This window comes from Ursus arctos, unplaced genomic scaffold (genome assembly GCF_023065955.2).
Source record: "Ursus arctos isolate Adak ecotype North America unplaced genomic scaffold, UrsArc2.0 scaffold_22, whole genome shotgun sequence".
NCBI lineage: Eukaryota > Metazoa > Chordata > Mammalia > Carnivora > Ursidae > Ursus > Ursus arctos.
Window position 1 is genome coordinate 19,791,986 of NW_026622897.1, and position 27,014 is coordinate 19,818,999.

At 44.9% G+C, this 27,014-nt stretch overlaps 1 protein-coding gene across 8 annotated transcripts in view; it reads right to left on the reverse strand.

The window, feature by feature from the left end:
• The window catches only part of TMEM218 (transmembrane protein 218), a 30,328-nt gene extending 9,235 nt beyond the window's left edge, over positions 1–21,093 (reverse strand). The window contains exons 1-6 of one of the 8 annotated variants that reach the window (XR_008960874.1): positions 20,971–21,092; positions 20,096–20,283; positions 10,531–10,640; positions 9,564–9,666; positions 5,915–6,113; positions 238–360 (exon numbers count right to left, since the gene is read on the reverse strand). Coding sequence is in view for 6 of the 8 variants with exons in the window: in XM_026505485.4 (XP_026361270.1) it covers positions 5,979–6,113; positions 9,564–9,666; positions 10,531–10,640 (348 nt within the window). In the remaining 2 variants the exon portion in view is untranslated. Of the gene's footprint in view, positions 1–237; positions 361–2,930; positions 6,114–9,563; positions 9,667–10,530; positions 10,641–20,095; positions 20,284–20,959 lie in introns of those variants that run through there. The other 7 variants (XR_008960873.1, XM_026505485.4, XM_044386556.3 and 4 more) reach the window with 7 other exon arrangements.
• Between the last annotated feature and the right edge of the window lie 5,921 nt (positions 21,094–27,014).

The window sequence follows — 27,014 nt, forward strand, 5'->3', positions numbered from 1 at the left end:
GCCATCATCCGCCGGCAGAGCCCAGCGTGGGCCCTGCACAGGCCAGCTTCCAGGTGGGGAGACGGGGCAGAGAATGCTCTGCTCACCAACTTTCAGCTTTCTCACCTCTGCATCGGGTCAGGGTGGGAAGCCGGGGAGACTTCCTCCTGGGGTGGGAGACTTCCTCTTCCCTCGCCTCCCCACTGACTACCCAGAAGCCCGTGTCCTCACCTAGAAGACCGTCCTGACCTGACCTACCTGGGAACACTGAGGCTGGGCACTGGAGCGGAGAGGTCCAGCCGGAAGGGACAGCAGCAGGCAGGAGGGTGATCCCAGGGCTGGGGAGAAGACCCAAAGGGACGTGGGCGGGTAGCTTGTTTCCTAAGGTAGGGAGGAGACGTGGAAGAGGGAGGACGTTGAAACAAATGCCGAGGAAGGCCCGACAAATGCAGCATGGGGATGGGGAGAGCAGCAGGTCATACTCGCTGGTGCCCGACGTGGGGGGGGGGTCGGCGTGGCAGCAGCAATCAGCAGGAGGTGCGGGGAGCTCAGCGCCTGGCCTCAGCAGGGAGGACGTGGGCCATGGGTGGGAGTCTGGGGGACATGGCCAAGGTGGAGGAACCCTGGCCCTGAGATGGGCCCCCTGCACTGGTCTCCCAGGTCCCAGGTGCCCTGCCCCACCTCAGCTCTGGGCACGGACTGTTCCCTGGAAGCCTGCTACCTGCCTTCTCTCTAGGCCTCAGCACTCACTTGGGGCTAATGCAGGAGCATTACGTTAATTAGTTATTCATTTAATTTAACTTCACATTTGGTCTCAATTAAGCTTAAAGTGTTCTTTCTTATAGATGTTACAATAGCACTTGTAATTAAAAAGCAATAACTCTTTGCATTTCCCCTTTAGAGAGCCATTGGGAGGCTGGGGTGGTGTGTGGTTGCGGTGGGGGGGGGGGGAAGAAGTAATGAAAAGAAAGGGAACCCTTGGCACTCTGAGGCTTTCAGCAAGACTGAAGTTGGGGGGAAGGAGACTCAACACAACATGGGGACTGGGGAGTGCTCCCGGAGATAAAGGGGAAGACCTTGTATATAAAGCAGGGAGGTGGGGAGAGGATGGAAATTGAAGGGTGGAAGGAAGCCAGCCTTAGACCAGGAGGGTGGGACCGGACCACAGATTCTGTGGGGGGCAAAATCACACCCCCTCCCCCAAAGATGTCCACATCCTAATTCCCAGGACCCATGAATATGTTAACTGCAGATGTGATTAAGGACCATGAGATGGGGAGACTATCCTGGATGGTCAGGGTGGGCCCAGTGTAATCACAGGGCTCCTTATAAATCAAAGAGGGAGGCGAGAGTGTCAGTGGTCAAATGAGAAGATGGGGCTCAGAGGACAAAAGAAGGGTACACTGGCCCAGGACTGTGGACAGCCTCTAGAAACTAGAAAAGGAAAGGAAATGGGACTCTTCCCTAGAGCCTCCAGAACCTTTATATTAGCCTCGTGAAACCTACTGCAGGCTTCTGACCTCCAAAACTGTCGCATAAGAAATCTGGGTTGTTCGAAGCCACTAATTTGGTGGTACTTTGTTACTACAGCAATAGGAAATTACCTGCTCCCCAGTGTAAACCTGGGAACAACAATTTGAAGACAGAAAGACCGAAGAAATCCCCAAAGATTAAAAGAAAAAACATGGAGGGAACGGCTATGTAGCATTGAGGTCGGGGATGAACACGGCCTCTGTGACCACACCGAGTTCTCTGAGGGCAGCGCCTAGCACATCCTTTACAATACCCAACATGGTGCAATGAAAACGCAGAAAAAGAAACCTTCTCGTTCTGTTGGTGGTGTTGGGCCCTGATTTTGCTCCCTACTGTCCTTTCTTAGGTCCCAGGAAACTGAGACGAGAAGGTTTGTGCTGGGGTGCGGCTAGGGGCTGGAAACTTCTTTTCCTTGAGTAAACAGCAACCACCAATAATGGTCTGTTAGAAACAGAGACCAAGAAACAAATACATTCTTGGTTTTGTGGCTTTGGTTCTGCCATCGGCACCTCTGAGAACCAACCCAAGGTGGACAGACAAACATTCCAGGTGGACAGAGAGACTGCTGGGTATGTCCTGGAAAACTCAGCCTATGGGCTGCTCCACTGTATCTCTCACCCAGCAAGGAGCCACAGTCCCACACGCAAAGACCCACCAAAAACACAGGGTGGAGGACAGCAGTTGTCTCTGAGGTCCCATGTGGCTTTTAACTGCTTCATCTCGGATTCCTGCCCAATCCCGATTCTGGGTTTTCCACTAGACTCAGCTGCTGCTTTGTGGTATTTCTACCTCCTGGGTTTGCGTTGCTTGACCTTGGCCCCTCATTTTTCTTTCAGTTTATGGAGCAACATAGTATAATACGAAGTACATAAAGGCTTAAACTGGAGCCACCCACTTGACTTCAAACCTGGACTCCTGTTTAACCCCGAGCTGAATGACCTCAAGCAAATCACCTCGCCACTCTGTACCCGGTCCCCATCCGTGAAATGGGGATATTCAGAGCACCAAGTTCACAGGGTTGCTTATGGGGATGACTTAATATGTACAAAGCATTTAGAAAAATGCTTAGAACATGTTTGGTAAATATAATAAAAACTGTGATTTCAGCCTGTGAGGAATAGAATATTTCCAAGTTTTGGGATAGAAATAGAGATTAAAGATTGAACCCTAAGAACTACAAAATCCCTTCCGAACCCGAGTTCCTGTGCCCCTGTGAAGATGATTCCCACACCTGCAAACTTGTTCCTATGTAACAACAGCCAAATACTTAAAGGCTTAAGTCAAGAAATTATAAAATATTGATTATTTGTATTATAGATCCTAATTAGAAATTCTGTAATGAAAGTTTTACCTTTTTGATGACATGGGTTAGGGAAAGGACGGGGATCAATAGCTGCCAAATAGTATTAACCAATGTAGAAATAAGGAGTTGTTTGTGAGTCAAAAATGATCTTTACATTATCTGAAGAGTGAGATGTCAGGAATCCTGATGTGAGGTTTGAGCCCCACTCAACTTTTAAAATCCCTTCCACTCTCTGCCTGTTTCTCTTCCATAAAATAATTGCAGCAGGTCTCTTTACACTTCAAAAAAAATCAAAGTAGAATAAAAATGCTTCAACTGAAACAGCAGTGAGATAGAGTTGATAGAAGAGTCCATGTCTTAGAGAACATAAGTGCGTGGCCGTCTGTTAGGATGAAACAAACGGCTGCACACGAAGTACCAAGCAGGAACAAATGGCTATGCGTTTCCTCGGAACAGAACGTTGGTACAGTAATTTTGGTGAATTTTTAGATTAAATAGCTGATACCGCATATCAGTAAAAGAATGTCAGCTTTACATCCATTTTTATAAATGGGAAATTTAAGGAACCTGTCAAAAAATTACCTAGTGTGTTTTGCGGGCTTGAGGGACTTTCTAAAAATATACCATGCAGCGCCACCTAGCGGACTGGACCAACGTCTCCGTTGTGGGGTAGTGCGGTGTCCTGTTCATTTAGCTTTTGTCAGGATACAATTTTAAGAGGCTCTGAAATCACCTGTTTTTCACGTAGAACTCTTGATTTGCTCCCCCTCTCCCCCTTGTAAATAGTGGGGATCAGCAGTCCCTCTGCTACAGGAGCCCCTCTGGGTAAGGCACAGTACAGCGCCACCTGCTGGAAGGCCACTGACCAAAGAGTGACGAATGGGACCCTCAGATGACCTCTAAGCCCTGTCTCCAGGAAGGCCGTGAGCCCAAGGAGTGCCATATCAGACTGCAGGGGTGCCTCATGTAGAGCTCTCAGTGAAGTTCATGTTCCAGCCTTCTACTTCTTATCCCAACCCTGTGGGGGGTTTTTCGGGGTTGGCCATGACTGCTTTGAGTAAAAAGGTAGAGAGTAATCTATGGGTCATTTCCCCACAGCTGGTAGTTATGGACCCGGGGGTCTATAGAGGGCAGGCCAACCTAAAATACACTTTGTACAAAGTGTATTTTCTGCCCTTAACACACAAACCTGCCTTTTATATCTGTGCAAAACACACACATACGCATTAGATAGCCGTGGTGTTTTAGTTTCCAACCTTAACACATTTTTCTCCGTGTAAGTAGTCACCCAAAACTTCACAGCTATTATCCATTGATCTCATAGTTGGACACCTTTGTTGGGGAATAAAAAAGATGGATTCAAGGTCAGAACCTACAAGTTTTCCCAGACTTGCTTTGTCAGCAAGTCTCTCAGGAGGTGACAAATGGCAGCCTGTGCTCGTAGGAGTCCGTGTTCCACTCAGGCTGACTCAACGTCTCTGCACAGAGATTCACAGGGATCTGGAAGCTTCAGTGCAAGTGTCTGGAGAGGAGCACATGGCCCGACTGCCTGCTTGTCCCACTTCCCTCCACGTGTCTGCATTCTCCTTTCTCCCCTCCAATCTGCGTGGAGGGATGTTTCTTCTTTCTTTTCTCACCCGTGGGCCCTAGGCCAGATGGAGAGACCATTTCCTTTGAATTGTTCTGTGACAAAACCTTATGTACAAAGGTTTTCCAAACTGAATAAGATAGGGACAGTTCAGGTGCAGAAATAAATACACCTGGCCCTCACCAGTCCATGACTCCCCAAAGTCACCCATTCTCTCCTCTTTTAATTTAAAGCTTATCCCCCACTGGGGTATCATCTCTACACTGACAACAGGATCCCGGAGAGAAAGTGAAGGAGATGTGGCCCTGACTTCCTCAAGCTCCCAATCAAAGCTCCACAAAGCCCAGTGTGTTTTCTTTCTAGTCTGAGACAGACCCTGGAGTCTGCCACCCCTGGGGACAGATGCTGGCTGTTATGTGAAGCCTGGGCAAGTCAGTTCATCTCTTTAAGCCTTAATTTTTTCTACTTTAAAACCAGATGATAATAAATATGTTGTTGTAAAATTTAAAGACACTGAATTACAAGGGAACTAGTCTGCTGGCCTATAGCACATGCTTGAAGTTCTCTTTCCAACTTGTTTTCCAGTTCTTAACTTAAAGCTAGAAGATCCTCCTTCATTTAGTTCTAGGGAGTCAGGAGGAGGCTTCCAAAGAGACCCTCCATTTAATAATAAATTTCAGTTGACGTGGGATCTCAGACAGGATAAAGTTGTATCAATCCTGGAAACGTATATTCCTCACCAGCTTTGGAGAAAGGGCTACAAAGCTAAAAAGAAATGATCATAACCCAAAATGGATTCTATAATAACGAAACAAGGCACATGAAGGCTACCAAATTCTGAAAGAGAAAGAATCCAGACACCTATAGCAGCAAGACAAACAACCAACACTTCCATACTCTTCGTCTAATCCCCACGCAAATCTGAAATATAGAATATAGATTGAGGAAGCTGTGGCCAAGCGTCTGAAGTGAAAGTCAGTCCTTCGGTTGTTTATTACTTTATCAGAGCAGAGGGAAGGTACACCCGTGGCCTGTGTAGATTCCGTGGCACCATATGCACACTGGCCAACAACCAACACCTGGGTAAGTCTTCCAACTCGTCACATTAAAATAAGCTTTTGAACGTGGAGTGCCTTTCCTTTCCAAATGATCCCACCCTTGTAACTAAGAATCTTGCGTATTATCGAAAGGATGAGATCCTTCCGTCTCCCGGACAGTAGAAGCCAAAGGGCTCCTTTTCCCAAAATCCACTTAATCTGGTGTCTCAATTGAAAATCCACTGGAAGCAGATCACCGTTACTATTTCCCTTTCAAAACAGATGGAAAACCTGCAGAACAAGTGTGAAGAAGACCGCAACATCCCGCTGGAGGTAGTGAGAATCATCTCTACCCGGCCAATTTTGCAACCCCATTTCTGGAAGCCAGGATTCAAGGGATCTGTCCTAGTCGTGCATGGATGTTTCTCTGACGTTAAGGCATGAAGGCGGTCAAAACAAGGCTCTGAACAGTACCTTTCTGCTCACCAGTCACCTCAGACGTGAAGACAGAACAGGGTCTTGGTTTTCCTGAAAGCGCTCAGTAGGACCGCAGTGGTTTGGCATAGATTGGCTCTAGGATATGATGAATGAGAACCAAAAAGAGGCCTCCAAGGAAGACAGCAGTGAGGAAAGCCAGCAGGACATAGCGGCCAATGAAAAAGGAATCCACAATCTGTAGAGAGAAACATCAAAAATGAAATGACGATCACTTCAGCTCGTGCCCATCTGAAATCTTTGATGAGTGGGCCCAGGGTCTGTTTGTATTCGTGACTTCCAGTAACACCCTGCTCTGAGTCTCCTCTGTAAATGGCTAGGGAAGAACCTTTTCTTAACTCCCTGTGCCGGAAATACAAGAGAAAGAAAAGATTAATGAAGTACAGGAAAAACAAAATGGCTCCATCTAGGAGGGGGTTCATAAACACTGTGAAGACCTTGGATGAGCTCTTTATGTTCTGAAATCAGTTATCTGGAAGAGTTCATGAGAAGCTTGCTTGCTTGGTCTTAGAAAAGCTCATTTTTATTGTTAATTTTTTTATTATGGAGAATTTTAAACACATATAAAAATATTATAGTATAATAACCCCCATATACCCAAGATCAAGGCCCCAGATCATCAACCCATTGCTGATTCAGGAGGGTTCCTTTTCAAAATGGAAAGGTGATTCTTTAAAACTTTCATCAGAAGAGTCCTGAACCCTAACATTCATAATCCAGCACTCCAAGGCTTAGGCTAAATGGCCATTTGTCTGAGACACTAAAATGTTGACAGGACAGACAACGTGACCCAGATCATCCAGTTGGCTGCCTGGCAACCAGACATACTTGAAGCCCCAAAGCTGTTGGTCTTTGCTGACAAAACCTACACTTAGAGTTGGTTCTGCCCACTTGTCTACTGTCTGCTGCCAGAGCTCTACTCTCCCCAGATCCAAATGGCGGTGCTTAAGTTAGGGCAGAAAAAAGCAAGTTAATCTAATGGACCTAATGGAGCAGGACAATGAGCCAAGTGACAGGGTGACTTCACAGCTTCCCAAAGGGAAAAGAACCCAAAATACCTGAAAGGCAATTGTGGTAGACAGAATAATGGCCCCCAAATGTCCACATCCTAATCTCCAGAAATGGTGACTGTGTTAGATTACACGGCAAAGGAGAAATAGGGTTGTAAATGGAACTGAGGTTGCTAATTGGCTGACCTTAAAATAGGGAGATTAGCCTGGACTATCCAATCCACATGGGCCCAGTGTAATCACAAGGGTCCTTAAGCCTGGAAGGGGGAGGTGGAAGAGAAGGTGAAAGAAAGAGATGGAAAGATGCAAGCAGAGTCCACGAGATGGTACCTTGCTGGCTCTGAAGATGGAGCACAGGGGCCGCTAGCCCAGGGCGGCCTCTAGAAGCTGGGTGGACAAAGAAACAAATGCTTCCCCAGAACCTCCAGGAAGGAACAGAGCCCTGCCAAGCCCTGACTCCAGCCCAGGGAGACTGCGTTCGGGCTTCTACCTTACGGAACTGTAAGACGACACGTGTGTGCTGTAAGCCGCGGAGCCTGTGGACATTCGTTACAGCAGCAACAGGAAACTCATACAGTGGAGTGACAAGTCAAGTCCTCGCTCTGCTCTGATCACTGAGGTCCAAAGATACCAAGAAGAAAAGGGCTGCTCCAGAGATTACCCCAACAGCCAACTTACAACAAAGGTCAGCTTGATAAAACAGCTTTAACATAACTTTGACCTTGGCTCCAGTACGGAACAAGTCTCTCGCGGGCTACATGTTTGCTCGTTTGACACGTTTCACTTTTTAATTAGCCAATTAGCAGGCCTTGGGTGCAGAAGGCCCAGGTCATGTATTATTGATACAGTATCGAGCCAGGCTGCTGCAGGGGCCAGTTCTCAAAACCTGAAAATGAGAACACCAATTCTGTTGGCCACGCAGACGGGCATATTTTGCTCAAAACTCCTTTTTCTCTCCTGGGTCTGCAGCTCATAGGACAGAGGATAGAGGGATTGAATTCAAAACAGTGTTTGCTCTGTGCCCTTCTTCCAGTATTCACACGCACAGCAATCCAGAAATACGGCCCTTCATCACTCACTCCCTCTCAGACAGGGAAACGGAGGTAGGAGTCTATTCCTGGCGCCCACACTTGGTACTTGGTCCTTGGTACACTTGGTACCCCGACAGAGTGGTTTTCCAGCGCTGACAAAAACCCCTGACACGTATGGAAATGATCCCTTACACGTGTGTGGGAAGTCCCATGGACTTTCCAGAACGAAAATCCTCCCTTTTGCCATGATTAGTCCTAGTAAGAGTTAGAAATGTGTGCCAGTTTTAGTTCAGAAGTTGTATAATTTTGTGTGCTGTGGTCTAGTGTCAGTGCTCACCCATGAACTCTCTGTGATGGCCCCCAATATTCTGACGAGTCCCCAACAACGAAGGTTTTGCAGACAGACCTCAGCTTGAATCCTTGTCCCGACTCTTCCCATATATGTATGACCCTGGGCAAGTTACTTAACCTCGTACAGCCTCAGTGTCCTTACCTATAAAACGGGGATAATAATAGCACGTACTTCATACTATTTAGGGTTGTCTTAGGTTTAAGTAAGATAATGCAAACAAGGTGCTTAGCAAACAACCTCACACACAGTAATTCCTTAAAAAATGTTGGACGGGGCGCCTGGGTGGCTCAGTCAGTTGAGCGTCCGTCTGACTCTTGATTTCGGCTCAGGTCACGATCCCAGGGTTATGGGATGGAGCTCCGCGGGGGGCTCTGTGCTCAGTGGGGAGTCTGCTTAATATTCTCTCTCTCTCTCCCTCTCCCTCTGTCCCTCCCCGTCTCTCTCCAAAAAAAAAGTGAGTTAATGTCATCATTACCACTTTAAAAATGAAAATGGGAAGTTGAGAGGAAAGGAGCTGCTAGAAAGAGTGATAGGAGGTAAGAAGTGCCCAGTCAGGATTGAAGTAGATGGGTGGGGTCTCCAGAAGGACTGTGAGAGAGGTGGTAACAATCCCTCTAGAGAGATGGGAGCTGGCAGATGGGGTTCCAGGAACTCGGGCCTGCCAGTCCCCCAGACGGCTGTCAGTATTGCATTCAGCTGTCTCTACAACCTCTGCTTTCCGCAGAAATGCTCCTTCCCCACCGATCTTCTCTCCGCAAAGTACTCTCTGCACAGCACAAGTGGAGGGATCAAACACACGGAGACGGACAACCGTGAACACTTTGGCTGGGATCTGAGTTTCTGCGCCCAGACTACCGGGATAGGGACACTTGCATTTCAGGGCCAGGCCCTGTTCCTATTCCCGACTCTTTTGCTCTTCTCCAGCCCCACAGTGGCAGGTGGCTCTTGGACACATCGCTCGTACAGCTCGATGCCCAGTGGGGATGCCCTCAAATCAGGCAAATAACTGCCCCGTGGTGTTGCACGTGGGAATCAGAGCGAGCTTCTTGCCCTGGGTGAAAGGACAGGGGAATGTAAAGCTCCCTCTGAGCTTTCCCCACCCTCGTGTTAACTTCCTGCTTCTAACACATTTCGGCTGACCTGACGTTGGGGGAACAGCTCAGGGCAGGTGGAGGTCTCGACTAAGAGAGACAAGAGTTATGCCTTCGAAAGCAAAATAAAGCCAATAGTTTTACCTTCATTTCGACCTCTGGGGCTGGGACTTCACTGGCTCGAGGGAAGAGCAGCAGAACCGATGTGATGATCAGAGCGCCGAGGAACACAACAACGACAGAGAACCTGGGGTCAAAAGACAGAATGTTACGAGTACCGTTTATGGATTCCTCTCTCATCAGTTAGGTCTGGAGCGGCCCTTCCCTGGAGCCGATATTCTCAGTTTCAGTCTCTTCACAAGGCCCAGAGCCCTGTTGCCCACCCTGTGCAGGGAATTTAGAAATGCTCTCCCCTTCAGCCCAGAGCCCTGCTTCCTAGACAGGTCCCCGACTGGACGCATTCCTGTTGATTCCTGCGAATTCCAAATTCCGAACAATGGGAATGGGTACTTTCTATTTTGCCTCTGTGCCTTCGAAATCATGACGAATCAAAGCAGCCTTCCCTCTTCTCAACTTTTCTGTTTGTCTTTAGCTGGAAGACGTTGGTAAATCACGTAGCTCGCCGCTTCACACCGACACCGTCTGGCCGGAGCACAGCTCTGCAGTGTGGTCGGGGTCAGTGTTCTGAGGCCAGTGCCCGACAGAGAGCCAGCCCAAGCCATCTGTGGGTCTGCAGATGTCCCCAGGCCCAGGTTAGAGCCTCAGGGACCAGACCAAGCATGTGCCCTAAGTCTGAACAACTCAGAAACACACACCCGTACAACCCCAAGAAATTCAATAGGCAGCAAGCACGGATTTCCTTTTTGCCTCTTCTGTCCCCCCATCGCCTCCACACCGAGAGCTGGAAACTACCACTTCCCTTCTCCTCTCACCTCTGCACCAGAGCATAAATAACGCAGTCAGTGCTTATGATAATAGGTTAAAATGCAACTCATTCAAACTGCCAGTAATTACAAAAATGATCCTCTGGATTCTAAATGTTTAATGAACATCAGCGATTTCACTTCTAATGACTTTTACCTTGGACTCTCAGCTGGAGACAAGGCCTTACCTGGCCACCCCGGAGGCTCTGGATAACAGCACACACAGCAGCAGCACCAACACCCAGAGCAGGGCCAAGATGAACACGCCGGCCCCCACCCCGAGCACGGTGCCAGCCATCTGCGGGGAGACGAAGCGTGAGCACTGCACCCCGCTCAGCCCCGGCCCCCCCACCCCGGGCACCATGCACCCCGCGTCCCCCTGCGCCAGTTCTGCCTGTCTTCTGCCCACTCCCAGCTTGTGTGAGGGTCTTCAGACAAATGCAGATACAAATACAGAAAGTCTGCACTCAGTCTGATGAACTTCTGATGATTGGTGTGAGACGAGGATTAATTGGTACAGGTCTTTGGGGAAGTCCAGTCCCTTCACAGGAATTACAAATTTAAAACCCCAGGACAGCTGGGGGGCTCAGTCAGTGAAGCGTCTGCCTTTGGCTCAGGTCATGATCCCAGGGGCCTGGGATCGAGCCCCACATTGAGCTCCCTGCTCAGCGGGGAGCCTGCTTCTCCCTCTGCCGCTCCCCCTGCTTGTGCTCACTCTCGCTCTCTCTCTGACAGATAAATGAATAAAATCTTAAAAAACAAGAGAAAAGAAAAGAAATTTAAAACCCCAAGCCTTTGTTTTAGGTGAGGACAGAGAGGTTGCTTTCTGCTCTGCGTGGGTCACTTCAAATCTGCTATCTGAGTTCCAGTTTGGCTTCCCCGACCCGCAGCAGCAAGCCGAACTTTCTCCTGCCAGAAACGCAAACAGGGGGCTGTGACGGCCCCAGGACCCAAGCGCTACGCAGCCCATGGGGACGCTGAGGCTCTCAGGCTAAGTCTGTGGTGTGAGCTTTGACTGCCCAGACAATCGCAAGACAGAAACGTCCCCCTGTTGTTTTTTCTTCACGAAGGGAAGCAAACTCCTAAGTCCTTGAAGAAGACGCTGAAGAAGGGGGGCCCTCACTCTGTTTGAGCATTCACGGCGTGCTAAGTACCTTACAAACACATTTCATTCAGGCACGGCACCAGGCGTCTGCGGAAGTCTTACTACAGCCGTGTTACAGAAGACGTAATGTGAAGGCGTACGTGTTAACCAACCGGTGGCTTACAAGAGAACGGTATTCTCTCCCAGTGCTGGAGCCAGAAGTCTGAAATCAACGTGCCAGCCAGATGGAGCTCCCTAAAGGCTCTAGGAGAGAATGCTTCCAGGATCTTCTAGCATCCGGAGGGCTGGGCATTGCTTGGCTTGAGACTGCATGGCTCCAGTCTCTGCTTCTGTCTTCCCATGGCCTTCTCCTTTGTGTCTCTGTCTCTTCCTCTTCTGCCTCTTATGAGGATGTTTGTGGATGATTCAGGGTCCACCCAAAGAATCTGGTCTGATCTCTTCTCAAGACCCTCAATTATGTCTGCAAAGACCCTTCTTCTACGTAAGGTCACATTCACAGGTTCCAGGGATCAGGATGTGGGCACAAACTTTTTGGGGGCCATCATTTGACCCACTCCACTGAGTCTAGAGCACCCCCACCCTGATTTTCCCCTTCAGTATCGGAGACAAACCTTCAGCAAATAAATGCCTCCTCAGTTGATGGTTTTTTTACCCTGATGGTTTAAATATGACAAAAATCGTTATCTATGAGAAGTTCTGTTATAAAGGCATTGGAAAGTTTGGAAAGGAAGCCCTGGGCATAAACTGCAAAACAAACAAACATTTATTCGATCAACATCTATTCTGTGCCAGTCTGGGGATCACAAGTGTAAATAAGAGATATCTTCTGACAGAAACTGCAGGCCCACTGGAGAACACTGTCACATAAACAACTACCCACACCACACTCTGACAAGGAGACAAAGGACAAAGTGGGACAAAGTGGGAGCAGAGGTAGCGCAAAGGGAGAAGGGCTTTACTGAGGAGGTGACTTCCCACAGGCCCATTTGGGAAAGAATCAGTGTGGCAAGATGGCAGGCAGGGGGAGAGGTGGGCCGAGAGAGGAATGGCAGCAGATGGGCTGGGCTCTCACTTGCCTCTCTAACCTAACTGGGGTGCATGCCCCCCCCATTAGAGCACACGGTATCACCTCAGTAACTCTAAACTGCCAAGCGTGTCCCCACCACTGGGTCCTTGCGCTTGCTGTTTCCACGGCCTGGAATTAACCCACGACTCCCAGCGAATCTTCCACTGTTGGTAGGGTGGCTTCTCCTCATCTGTCTGAGCTCAGCTTTAAATGTGACCTCCACAGAAAAGTCTTCCCTGATGGTTCTGGCTAGAGTAACACCCCAAACAATTACTCTCCACCACTCCTTATTTCCTACAGGGTACATTTTTACTTACTATTTACAGGTTTACTTTCTATGTCTCCCATCAGTATAGCAAGCTCCATGAGGGAAGAGATTTTATATCTTGCTCACCACAGTATCCCCAGTTCTTAGCACAGATATTACAAGCAAGAAATATTTGTTGGATGAATAAATGAAGCCATGCTAACAAGTCCACAGAAATCAAGTGAAGGGCTGATAGGATCATATTCAGCTTTAGAAAGAGGACTGTAACTTCTGGTCAATATGCTGGACAGACCTAACAAGGGAAATACCTCACACGACAGTGAACACATAGAGATGCTTAATAAAATCGAGCAAAAAGAAGTCAATACACAGCGGAGCTGGGAAGCAATACAGGAAAATCCTTAAATACCATAAATGAAAGCATAATTCAAAATCTGAGTGGTGAACAGGAGTGAGCCCAAAGGTCTACAGGGGTACCAGAACCAGCTGCAGACCTTTGGAGTGGTATCCTCCTGGACAGATGAGGTCTCAGATCCACAACACAGAGAACTGGAACTGAGAACAAGGCATAAAGATAAGCCCAGAAAACGCTCACCTGTCTTTGAAATAGGGACTAAAACAGTTGCTGCTGACTTTGTTGGAAGAAAGTTGGCCAAGTACCTCGGGCCATGAGTGAAAAAAGACTAACCCAAGAGAAATTTGAATCCTGATCCAACACCACACGCAAGTGTGGGGTTCAAATCATACTACCAAAGCGGTATAGGAATCTCGAGAAGTAAGATGTACATAAAACCAGTCTAAAAGTGAGAAACTTGTAGGATCCCAGCAGAGACAACTGAAACCTCTCGGTGGGGATGTCACACAAGTCAGTGGGCAAGGCTCCCACTAGAGTGGGTATAAAATAAAGACGTTTTCAGACAAAGAGTGAGATGGAGTTCACCTGTCACAGCTGTACTTGAACAAGAATGAAAATGAACCAAGAAAGAAGGCATGAGATGTAAGGAGGGATGGTAAGAAAAATACTGGGTAATATTGAGAGTAAAGATCTCTGTAATGATAAGAAGGCCTAATTGTTTGAAGAGTTAAAAACAATGAAGAACAAGAGCAACACATTTATGGATGTGTCTCCTCAGGCAAGGGAACCAAAAGCAAAAATAAACTCTTGGGACTACACCAAAATGAAAATCTTTTGCACAACAAAGGAAACCATCAACAAAACAAAAAGGCCACCTAGTGAATGGGAAAAGATATTAGCAAATGACATATCCCATAAGGGGTTAATACCCAAAATACATAAAGAACTTCTACAATTCAACACCAAAAAACAATCTGATGAAAAAATGGGTAGAGGACCTGAATAAAGATTTTTCCAGAGAAGACATCGAGATGGCCAACAGACACAAGAAAAGATGCTCAACATCACTCATCATCAGGGAAATGCAAATCAAAACCACAATGAGATATTACATCACACTAGTCAGAATGGCTAGATATGAAAAAGACAAGAAATAACATGTGTTAGGATGCGGAGAAAAAGGAACGCTCGTACACTATTGGTGGAACGTAAATTGGTACAACCACCTGGAAAACGGTATGGAGGTTCCTCAAAAAGTTAAAAATAGATATACCATATGATTCAGTAATTCCACTGCTGGGAATTTACCCAAAGAAAATGGAAACATTAATTTGAGCAGCCCTATGTTTATTATAGCATTATTTATACTAGCCAAGATTCAGGAAGCAACCTAAATGTCCATCGATAGAAGAACGGATAAAGAAGATCTGGTATGCACACACACATACACACACACAGTGGAATATTACTCAGCCATCAAAAAGAATGAAATCTTGCCATTTGTAACAACATGGATGGACCTAGAGAGTATTACGGTAAATAAAATAAGTCAGTCAGAGAAAGACAAATGCCATGTGATTTCACCATATGTGCAATTTCAGAAACAAGACAAGTGAACAAACAAAACAAAAAGCCAGACTCTTAAATACAGAGAACAAACTGGTGGTTGCTTAGGGGAGGTAGGGGAAGTATCGGTGAAATAGACGGAGGGGATGAAGAGGTACAACTTCCAGTTATAAAATAAGTAAGTCACAGAGATTCAATATGTTGTACACCTGAAACTAATATAACACTGTATGTCAATTATACTTCACTAATAAAAAAAAATAAAAACAAGGAAGAGCTTAAGTATTTGTCAACGGTTACATGGAAGATGAGAAAGGGCAGTTCCAAGTAGAATCATTGGTTATTATTTTACGCTGGAGGAGATGAAGTTAACGATTACCTGTAAACTTGAAGCTAAGTCTGCATGTTAAAAACACACAGGTAAACACCAAATAAAAGAAATAGGGTGAATAACTTCCACACTAGTAGAGTGAAAAAAATAAAGGAAGAAGGCAGAAGGCGGGAGGGGAAAGAAACAAAGAAAAAGCAAGGAAAATAGAAAATACAAAATAAGATTGTAAAATAAACCCAAATATAACAGTAATCATAGTAAACACACACAGATTATGCTTGACTATTAAAAGAGATTTTCATATTAGATTTTGTTTAAACCAGCTCTTTGCATGGAAAGAATAATGAGAGAGATACTGAAAATGAAGGCTGCTAATAAAGAGACCGAAAGAGCAAATACAAACAAAACAAAAACAAGGGGGACTGGGGGTGGGAGTGGGAGGGGGGATGGGAGGATGTTGTCCAATGGATACAGAATTTCAGTTCTGTAAAATGAAAAAGTTCTAGAGATCCCTTGCACAACAGTGTGAATATCCTTAAGACTACTTAACCAAACACTTAACATGGTTAAGATGGTAAATTTTATGTACATGTTTTTTTACCACAATTAAAAAAATAAACAAACAAAACTAAATAGAAGCGATATTAGTATGAAACAAAATAGAATGGAAAGCTTTGAAAGGTATTAATAGTGACATTCACAAAAGGAAGAATTCAACAAAAAAATACAACTCAGGACAAATATGAACCTAAGATAAAGCTTCAAAATACATAAAGCCAAAAGGAATCATTGCAATAAATGGACAAACCCATAAATTTAGTGGAGATTTTAGTATACCTCTCTCAGAAACTTGGATATATGAATGGCCAATAAAGATGTGAAAGGCGCTCAATTTCCATAGTCAGCAGGAAATTGTAAATGAAAACCACACTGCAGTAATTCTAGATGCCCCCCAGAACGGCCACGAAGGTACAAACTTCCAGTTAAAAAATAAATAAGTCAGACAGATTCAATATGTTGCACCCCTAAAACCGTATGTCAGTTATACTTCAACAATAAAAAAAAAATAAGGAAGCGCTAAAATATTTGTCAACAGTTACATGGAAGATGAGAAAGGACAGTTCAAAGTTAAATTCTTGGTTATTATTTTGCTCTGGAGGAGGCAACACCACCAAGTGTTGACAAAGATATGGAGTAATTGGAACCCTGATTCAAGGAAACCAAATGTCAAAAACCTTCTAGGAGGCAACTGGGGAAATCTGAACAGTATCTGGATATTTGGTGGTTTTTTTTTTAAGGGATGATATTGGGGTGTATGGGTGGCTCAGTGGGTTAAGTGGCTGACTCGGTTTCAGCTCAGGTCATGATCTCAGGATTGTGAGATCGAGCCCCAGGTCCGGCTCCACGCTCCGCTCAGAGGCTGCCTGCCCCTCTCCCTCTGCTGCTCCCCTCACTCAATCTCACGCACATGCTCTCTCTCACTCTCTCAAATGAATAAAATCTTAAAAAAAAATGTCATGATACTGTGCTTACACTGCCAAACGATTACAATATACATATAGACATACACAGACATACCACAGAGAATAGGAAAGTATGTCTGGGAACTTCATGATTATCCAGGGAAAGGAGGTGAAAGAGGCTAACACGACACAGAACCAGTCATGAGGTAACTGTTGAAGCTGGATCATGAGTACATGAGTGTTTGCTATACTGTTTTTTATACGTTTGAATGCATTTGAAACTTTCATAGTAGAAAAATGTGTATTTTTTTGTGTATAAGTAGGAATAAATCCAAAGATAGCCATGTAAGATTTTTACAGCAAAAATTGTTAAACTTTATTCAAAGGTATTTTTAAAAATATTTTATCTATCTATTTATTTATTTGTCTATCTATTAGAGAGAGACAGACAGAGAGAGAACTTGAGAGGAGGCTGTGGAGAGGGATAAGCAGACTCTGTGGTGAGTGAGGAGCTCAAGGCAGGGCTGGATCCCATGACCCTGAAATCATGACTTGAGCCGAAACCAAGAGTCGGACTCTCAACCGACTGAGCCACCCAAGTGTTCCCAAAGGTTTTTTTTTTGTTTTTTTTTTTAAAGGCCTGAATAGAATAACAAAACAGACCTAAGTAGAGAAATAACCTACATTCCTGGACGGGATGGTTCAATATTAAAAGATCTCAACATCAATTCAGTGCAATTCTAACCAAAATCTCAAAATAAATTTTTGTGGAGCTCATGGAACTTGAAAACGTATCCTACATTCATATGTAAGAGCAAAAGCCCAAGAATAGCGAGAACAATTTTGAGAACTAGGATGGAGACTTGCCTTTCTTGTTACCAACTGCCGCAAGACACAGTATAAAACCAAGGTAATTAAAACAGTGTGATATGGCATAAAGACACATGGATCAGTGGAATAAAATAGCCCCGAAACAGATCGTGCATTTAGGAGAACTTGGTACAGGACAGAGTTGGTCGTGATGCTGCAGGTAAAGGATTTCATCGACGGTGTTGGGACAAATGACTGTCCAATCAGAAAACAGTCATACTCGACCTCTACTTTATGTCAAATACAGGCCAATTCTAAATGGAAAGTAATTCATAATAAAACAGCATATGTTTAAATATACAAATGTTCAGGCTGACTAGACTAGAATACATAATGAAGTACAGCAGTCAGATGCTTGCACCTAAACTTAGAATCACCATGAGCGCAGAAGCTACAAACGCGGGCTCGTGCAGGTGTGCTGTATTGCAACTCAAATACCACGAGCTGGGCTGCCTTCAGCTATGTGATTTTCTCAAGTGATGAACAACTCTTGTTAAGGTTCCAAAACACAAGTAAGTATAATTTCCCCTTGATTTACATTTGAGTTGCATTCCTGGAAATTTTACTATATCACACGGTGCCAAAAAATACATTATGTTTATATGAAAAACGGAGTTAGGTTCTAGGCTCAGATTAGAAATGCATGTCCTGTGGGGGTCTTGAAAATGGTACAGGATGCAGGACAATTCTTCACTGCAGAACATCTAACAACCTCGGCCCTGCTCTGTAAACCCCAGTGGTACCTCTAAATCACAGTAATAACCAAAAGTGCTCTCACAAATTCCAAAATGCTCAACAGGGCAGTACCATCCCCTTGGAGAACCAGCGCTCTAGAAAAGCTCTTGCATAAAGAGACATGTACAAAGATATTCATTGAAGTTTTTTTCAAAATAGCAAAACATCTGAAAAAACCTAAGGGTCCATCAATAAGGGAATGGATACAGTATTACACACTCATGAAGAACATTTAAAATGAATGAACTTGGCTATCTGTATAGATATGTTATCTCGAAAACCCCGTTGAGTGATAAAAAAGCAAATTACAAAATGAAGCCCACAGTATGATACTACTTGTATTTTCAAAATTTAAAAAGTAATAGAAGTGGCTGACTGTGCCTGAGTGGCAAAGTTGGTTAAGCGTCCAACTCTTGGTTTCAGCTCAGGTTGTGATCTCAGGGTCATGAGATCCAGCTCTGCGTAGGGCTCTCGCTCAGCGTGGAGTCTGCTTAAGTTCCTCTCCCTCTCCCTCTGCCCGCCCCCCGCCCTGAGCTCTCTCACACATGCTCTCTCTCTAAAACATAAATAAATCTTAAAAAAAGTAATATATCGTTTATGATGTACATATATACCATACAAATATAAATACATGGATATGAACGAAGCACAACAATTTCAAAAGAATGTTTGCCTCTGGGATGAGAGGGAGGAAGACAAATGGGGCTAGAAAAGAGAACAAAAGAGACCTGAAATCAATCTGCGATGTTTTATTTATCTAAAAGAAAAAACTTAAGCAGATGCGCCAAAATGTTAATGTTTGTTCACCTATTAGTAGGGCATAGGTATCTGTTATACTACCCAGGGTAATATTCTCTCTTTACGAAATTCTTGAGAGAATTCTTAATTTTTAAAGAGGTAGCTGGTGGCTCAGTGCATATGAATTGAGATCAGAGAGACCAGATTGGTGACCAATAGGGAACTCTCTGGATAAGGGATGACACGGGTCTGGACTCCTGTCTTAGTTGTGGAAACAGAAAGGGGTCAAGAGAAAAGGTGTTAAGAGATGACTCAGGTTTCCTGCTTGGTTGACTGAGCCAGTGGTACTACCCTAACAAGATTAAGTTTAATTGCTGCTGTTTTGGATAAATTGTAAAAATAACCTGTAAAACTTGAACCAACTCTAACGCCTAGAATACAGGGCAAGTGGTGGTCGACGTTGGTACCGTTAGAAACATGGCCCTTCAATCCCCCATGGAATATTAAATGTTCATGAGACACCGGGAATCCATATATGGCATGGCTTTAAAGTAATGAGATAAATATCCCCAAGCTTTTATAAGAATGCGGTTCATCACTTCATAACCAAACTGTGTACATTTTCTGGCTAAGCATGGAAAGGAAAGCCTGGGTATAGTATAGAGCGCTGCTGTGGGAAAGAAGTGAACATCTGGTCATTTTACCTTGTTAATTCTGTGTGGGAATAATACTGTGATTATTTCCCATACTGGAATAGCTAAATTATTGAGTAAATATGATTAAAAAATTAAAACAATGGTGTTTTGGATTCACGTCTGGGACTTTTCAAACTTTCTTTGAGAACAGATGGTTCAGCCAACCTGGTTTCCAGAGGAAGTCCATTTACTTAAGTCTGTGGCATTTAAAGCAGGTAGACTAGAGTCAGAACAAAATAATGTCTCCATTTGAACACCCTATTTAGTGCCTGACAACCAGAGCAACTCCAGGGCCAATTTCTCCCCTCTGTGCTCATGCTGTGAGGTATTTCTTTGGAAGGAGATTGTCCAAACCTTTTAAAGGGCTGTTTGGAGCACTGCTCATTCATTTAATCTTGGTTCTGCATACCTTTTCTCACAGCCCTCAGAGAAAACTGATAGAGAGGCATGCAATAAGGTCCCTGACCCCTGCACATACAGTCTTACAGATTAAAAATCCACTGCTCGCCGTGGCTGTCGATCATGTGTGAGAATACTAATGGCCATTAGAAGATGACTTACAGTCCAGTACAAATGTGGATTCCATGGAGGGTAAGTCGGTCCTATTGCAGCTGCTGGTGGGAGCTAGGTATCTCACCCATTCTTACATTTTCAGACTCAAGGCCTTGAAGGCAGCAGAGACAGGGATTACAAGAGCGAATGGTCCTTCTTCAGGATTCCTTTCCACTTTCTTTATAACCGTTCCAAACCTTCAAATATAATGGGGGGGGGGCTGTCACACATTTATTTTTCTACAGTAAACATTTCACTACGGTTTGAATTTTAATGTATTAGGATGCTTCTGCCTTTGTAATTAAGTAAAATGCAAGTCGCGGAGCTACCTAAATGCCATCGATGTGGCATTCTCTCTCAACGCGCTGAGAGTAAAAGGGGATCAGTGGATCCAGACGACGTCCTTCCACCGTTTTTCCTGGGCGGTGTGTGGACCGTCTGTAAGCTATCTCTCCTAGGGCCCCCCGGACAGCAGCACTCCAGCGCTGGAGTCAACACCCCAGGAACTAGGGCTCTAGCGTCTCTCCCCAGCCCTGCGGCTCGTTCAAACTGGCGGCCCGAAATCGTCGCCCCCAGGTATCATCTTCAGAATGTTCGACGGGCTACCTCCCAGTAGTTGGACAGATTAAGGTATGATCGACATAACGTATTTGAATCAGGCACTGACATTTCATTTTCTTAGGAGCACGGCAAAGCATCCCTTCTTTCTCGGCCCCAATTAAGTATTTATCTGCCGCCGGGCCTTGGGTCCAGATCTGCGCTAAGGGTGATCTGAGAGTCCGCTCACAGCCATCCGCCCACGCCGTCTACCAGACTCCTCAGCCCCAGCCTCCGCCATTCTCCCTTTGCAGCCCCCCCACCCCTTTTCCTCACCTCCCCCTCACCTGGCTCTCCCTCTCCGAGGTCCCCTACTCACGACTCACTGTCCGGCCGGTTCCAGCCCACAGGGCCTTCTGGTCTACTTATGACGAATCACAAGTGGGCTTTCATCCAGTCTATTCCAGATTCGCTAATCAGAGCCGCTCTTTCAACACCCAGCTTCCTTCTCATTTGCTTACGTCCGTAGCGCCTCCAGGCAGAACTGAGCGTGGTGGGTGGGCACGTCGCATTTCGTTACGTCCTCCGATTGGTCGGTGCTGTTGGTTCCCGAGACCGGCCTCAAGTTTGATTGGATTGAGGCAGTTCTGCCTCCGCCTCCCGTCCCACCCCGTTGTCAATCACACCATTTCTTAGGTAACCCGCAGACCCATTGGTCAGTCTAGCTTCGGGGCTGGTGGTTAGGCGGGAGAGAGCTGCTCTCTGGGACTCCCTCGCTGTTACTGTGGAGACTGTACAGCCAGGTTGTGAAGCGGAAGAAGGCAACCCCTTCCCCTCATCTCGAAGTCCGGACATTTGTACAGCAGTGTAGACGTTAATGTCTGTTTCGGAGTCTGATGGACATCTCAGTCCCCGACCCACTGGCTTGGGTGGGCGGGGGGACTCTGGGGGCAAGTCAGATTAGGCCTCGGAGAGGTAGGGTCAGGCCCAGTCATTGAGGGTCCCTGAAACCTCCCACCCCCGGACGGAACCGAGTTCGAAGCACAAGTTGTATGTACCAGCATCATATTTTCATTTATCCTTACCTCGCCTTGTTTTATTTGGAGTTGATCTTCCAATAGCCTTAGGAAGTAGACTATAGCAAGAATCATTCTTCTCATGGGACGGACTGAGGAAGCGAGGCCAGGGTCAGTCAAGTAAATCTGAAGCCACACCTCCGGGCAGCTGGAACTGGTCCATGCTTTAGCAGACTGCTCTTACCTAATTGCAAACTAAAACTCGCTGTGATTTTGTTCCAAAGCTATGTATGGCCCGTAAGACTAAAACATCCACAAATCAGGCAAACCCATGGAAATAGGAAGAGGATGCGTGCTGCATGGCTGAATCAGGAAGGGAAAACAGGCACTACTCAAAACAAACAATACCAAATTTGAGAACTCCAGTACTTGAACATTTGACCTTAGACAACATTCTGAAACATCATGAAGCAAACTATTCAGTCCTGGAACACTGAAGCTCTGATTTAGGGAATTCAGCTCCTGCATCATAACTTTATGAGTAAAATGGAAGAAGATGGTTGAATTCCACTGAATGTAAGTCTCAAATTTACTTTCAAGGTTTCATTTGTAGTCATATGTCCTAACTGACTATTTCTTAGGTGTTTAACAACTGAACCACTTAGCCCAATGCGGGGCTCTGAGGTTAAGAAAGCCACTATTTTGATTGATTTTGATTTCATTTCATTGGAATTGTTAGCTGTAGCTAAGCACTGGTAGGGCCTATGAGGATACCAAAAAATAAATAAAATAAAATATAAAATAAAATACCAAGTGATTCCTGCCCTCTTTAATAGACTGCAATTAGGAAACACTTTCAGGCAAGATATAACATGAGCCAAACTCAATTGCCCCCCATAATAATAATAAGAATACTTCATATCTGGAGAGCATTTTGCAGTTTTCAGAGCACTTCTTCAGTCGTATTCTTTGGGGGAAATAGTGTTTTGGCTGGAGTTAATTGGGGGTCTTCGTGGTACAGCTAGCATGAATGCTGGGCCCTGGCATATGGGTAGGAATGGAAACGGTGGAACAGAGATGGAAGGGAATCCAGGGAGAGAGAACAGTTTGAACAAAGAGACTGAGACAAGAATGAACACTGAGTATCTGGGGAATAATGTGGAAACTGGTCTAAGCCAGAGAGGAGACAAATAATGGAAAATAACACTGTTTAGAACAACTGGTCAGGACCAGTTCTGAGTTCTTAATGTTTTGTGGGGAAAGATTCAAAAGTTTGAGATTGGAAAAGTTAACCTTCTTATACTTCAAATGATCAAGCTGACTTTAGTTAAATTATAAATTAAGAATAAGGCATGACTGAGAAGGCACTCCAAACCTCTTGCATCTTCCCAAACGGATAAAACATTTTAGGTTTCCTTTCACATCAAGGGACCCTCCCCGCTAGCCCCACCTCTATCTCACCCCTTAACTGGGAGGAGGTATTAGTTTTCTGATTAAATAATGATATTCTACCTTCTCATTGAAATTGAGAGAAGTGCTGTCACCACAGCGCTCCATCTTTTGCCATCTCTTAATCAAAGTTCACTCTAGAGAAGATTGATTACTTGACTATCCAATCTTTCTCCTTTTAAAAATTGTCTCCTCTGTTGAGTGTTATTCAGCGGCTCTCCACATTGCTCCAAATCTCTGCTGTATATGTACAGTAATATCACACTTGTAGAATGTACTTAGGTGCCATATATGTATGCATACCATTTGTTTAATTACAATTTTCTTTTCTCCTAAACAACCCAAAAAGTTCAAGCAATAACAGTACAAACCAGTGCCCAATTGCCTTTTTCTTTAATGTGTAAAATCATTTGTTATGCTGTCTGATAGAGGTAGGGTAACAAAAAGACTATGGAGCAAGGAGTGATTTCAGGAGATGGCATAAAATTTTCATGTTCATTTTATAGTCAAAACTTTTTCTGCCATAGAGTCCTGAATTGTTTTGTGTACATTTTCTCATGTGTGATTATTTGAGCGCTTCTGTAGATCTGAAAATGTACCCGAAACCTAAGTGATTGTTGGTTATTAGCTGAGATTCAAAAGCTACCATTGTTCTATTCTGCTAATTGGGAAACTGGGTAAACAAAAATTTCCCCCAGTACAATTGTCACTTGTTGAACCCTAGTTACTGGCTTTCTAAGGTCATCCAAAATTACCACCATGATGTTCCAGATCATAATATTTACTTAATGCTATAGACCACGGGTCAGCAAACTACAGTCTGGGGGCCTCATCTGGCCTACCATGTTTGTATGACCTGCAAGCTAAGAATGAATTTTACATTTTTAAATGTTTGGGGAAAAAACAAAAGAAGAAAGTTGTGAAAACTATATGGAATTCAAGTCTCAGTGTCTGTAAGTAAAGTTTTACTGGAACATAGGTGTGCTCACAGGTTGTCTATGGCTGCTTTGACTTTACAACATCAGAGCTGAATAGTTAATACAGAGACTGTGTGGCCCCTCAGCCTGAAATATTTACTGCTGGGCCCTTAAGAAAAAGTTTTGAGCCTTGCTATCTTAGAAGTCCCTAATGATGGTGCCTGGGTGGCTCAGTCGGTCAAGCATCTGCCTTCAGTTCAGGTCATGATCCCAAGGTCTTGGGATCAAGTCCCACATCAGGCTCCCTGCTCAACGGGGAATCTGCTTCCCCCTTTCTCTCTCTGCCCCTTGCTCATGATTCTCTCTCTCTCTCTCTCTCTCTCTCACGCTCTCTCTCTCTCTCTCTCTCAAATAAATAAATAAAATCTTAAAAAAAAAAAAAAAAGAGGTCTCTGATGAATCAGGTCCCATGGAATGTGGGAACTGAAACAAACTTTGGAAATCATGTTAATAAAAAACAAAACAAAGACTAACATGGATAGAGATAAATTATCTTTGCCTAAAACCATGTAGTCTGTGGACAGAGCTGGTATTAGAATCCTAGTTCCATCGGTCCAAGGTTTCCTTCATCCATGCTGTGTCTTTTCTCATGTAGAGCTTATCTTACTTAGGATGGGATAGGTGTTGTATAGTCTGGAGGCAAGAAGAATTCATCAGATCTTTCTTAATTCTGATCCCAAGTCTCATCCAGACAAATACAGTGCACTATAAGCAGTTGATGGATCCTTGGACTTGCATTATTTCAGCCAGTATGAGTTGTCTTCTGTTTTTCCTTTTTCCCCCCTCATTTCTCAAAAGGTATATAACCATGATGAAAAACTTTCTCACTTCTACGTTCTTTTTCTCTTTTAAAGATCTCTTCTTCTCCTTCAACAAAGGAATTCAGAGGTGGCTGAGTTTCTGTTCCAGTCTAAGTTTCTTCAGAGAGATCAGGATGATTAGGAAGCCATATGACGCAGAGTAATTACTCTGGAGTCCACGGATGGACCATATGTGCAAAGAGGGGTGGTAGAGTGTCCACAGACCCCCTTGAATTGTAAGGCTAGGTGGGTATGTGCCTATGTAGGCTTTTCTGGGGAGAGTAGCCATAGCTTTCTTCAGATTTTCAAGAGCCCATGACCCCAAGAAGATTCAGAATGATAGATATCTAAAAAAGAGATGTGGCTGTGGGAGAAACCTGCTCAGATGTGTGGCAGGGAAGGACTGACCTGGGTTCTCAGGTCTGTGAGACCTCAGCTGATATAAGGGGAGAACTCTCTGCCTACTTTCCTCAGCCCACCCAAGTTTTTTTTTTTTTTTTTTTTTTTTTTTACCTTCTCTGCCACTCATAGAGGTGATAAAAATTCATCAGATTCACATAACGGTTGAACTCCAATGGTGATGAAATCCCAGTATAATTCTCTCCAAAGAATGTTCTGATTAATAGAAACTGCAGAGGAACGAATTTTATGAAAATAGCAAATGGGATTGTTTTAGCCGAGGCAAGCCGGGAGAGCGGGTGCCAGAGCCGAGCGAAAGATGCAAACAGCCCCATTGTGCAGAGCTGACAGCTCCAATCTGGCCGTTTATTTATTAAACGTCTTTCCGCTGTAAATTATTGAGCCTGGATTCTGGGAGATGAGGGAGCTGACAGGATAAGACAATAGGATAGGAAGCAAACCCGCACAGCCTCCTTAAGCATTGGTGCTGCATTGTGTCTTACGAAAGCCTCTGCTTCCCCGGGTTTGGGGAAGGGAGTGAGTTCCCTCTTTGGTGGGACTCCGAAACGGATGAGACAAGTAACAGGCTTTTGATTTCTGAATTATTCGTCCATTCTTAACAAATCAGAATGTCCTTCAGAGAAAATTCAACCTGTTGGCTCAACAACTGAGAGCCAGGTATTTTGTCTATTTTCTAAAAGGACTGCTTCGCTCACACAAGGAAGAAGCAAATTAAATGTTTTAGTCTACTCAGCCGCCGAAAGATTGAGTCCATTTGGCTTATTTGAGAGCTGGGAAGGTTTCTCATGCTGGAAGGCGTTCTAAGGTCTATTCCTTAAGCCGAAGAACAGGAAAAGGTTGGTTGGCAGAGAAGCAGTTGAATGCGGTTTATGCTAGTAATCATTTGAAAAGCTGGAGTTCTGGAAAATAGGAGAGGAGCTGGGCCAGAGGGCGAGAGGCTCTCTTGCCTGGTCAGGCACTGCGTACTGGTTGGCTCAAGGCAAGTGATCATATGTCATTAGTGTGGATGCCTAGGGTAGGACCATTCGTTCATGGGCTCATTCATTTGACAAATATTTATACTGAGTATCACTGGATGCCTTGCACTGTTCCAGACTGTGGGGATAAAGAGTGAATAAAAAAAGTCCCTGCTGTCGTGGAACTTATATTCTAGTGGGAGAAGCCAGATAATCAACAAATAAATATGTGAGCTACCTGCTGGTTTCAAGTGCTATGAAGAAGAAAAGCAGGATGAAGGAATAAAGAATAATGAGGGGCATGTAGATTGAGGGGTGTTATTTAACACAGGGCCGTGAAGGAAGACCTCTCCATTGAGGTGACATCCTAGCAGTGGCCTGAAGGAAGTGAGAGAGTGAAAAGCCACAGGCCCAGCAGGCAAAAGGCCGTTGGAGGGGAGGTCTGCAGGCATTGTGCAAAAGAAGAGCAAAGGAGGCCAGTGTGGTTGGAGCTGGGGGAGGTGCACAGGGGCCCTGGGAGGCCTTGAGCTTTCCTTTGAGTGACATGGGAAGCCAGTTGGAAGCTTTTTGAGCAGAGGACTGACTGGATTTGACTTGCCAATATCAACCACAGAATGAGTATGCCAAATACCAGTTCATACAACCTATGGTCAGAATGGGGCCTGATTCCCATAATACCAAGCCCTTAACCAGCTTTTGGTGATTCCTCCCCAGTATGTGGAGTGAGAGGGCTCATTTCATTTCTCCTCATCTCTAGTGGGGTTAGGGGTGGG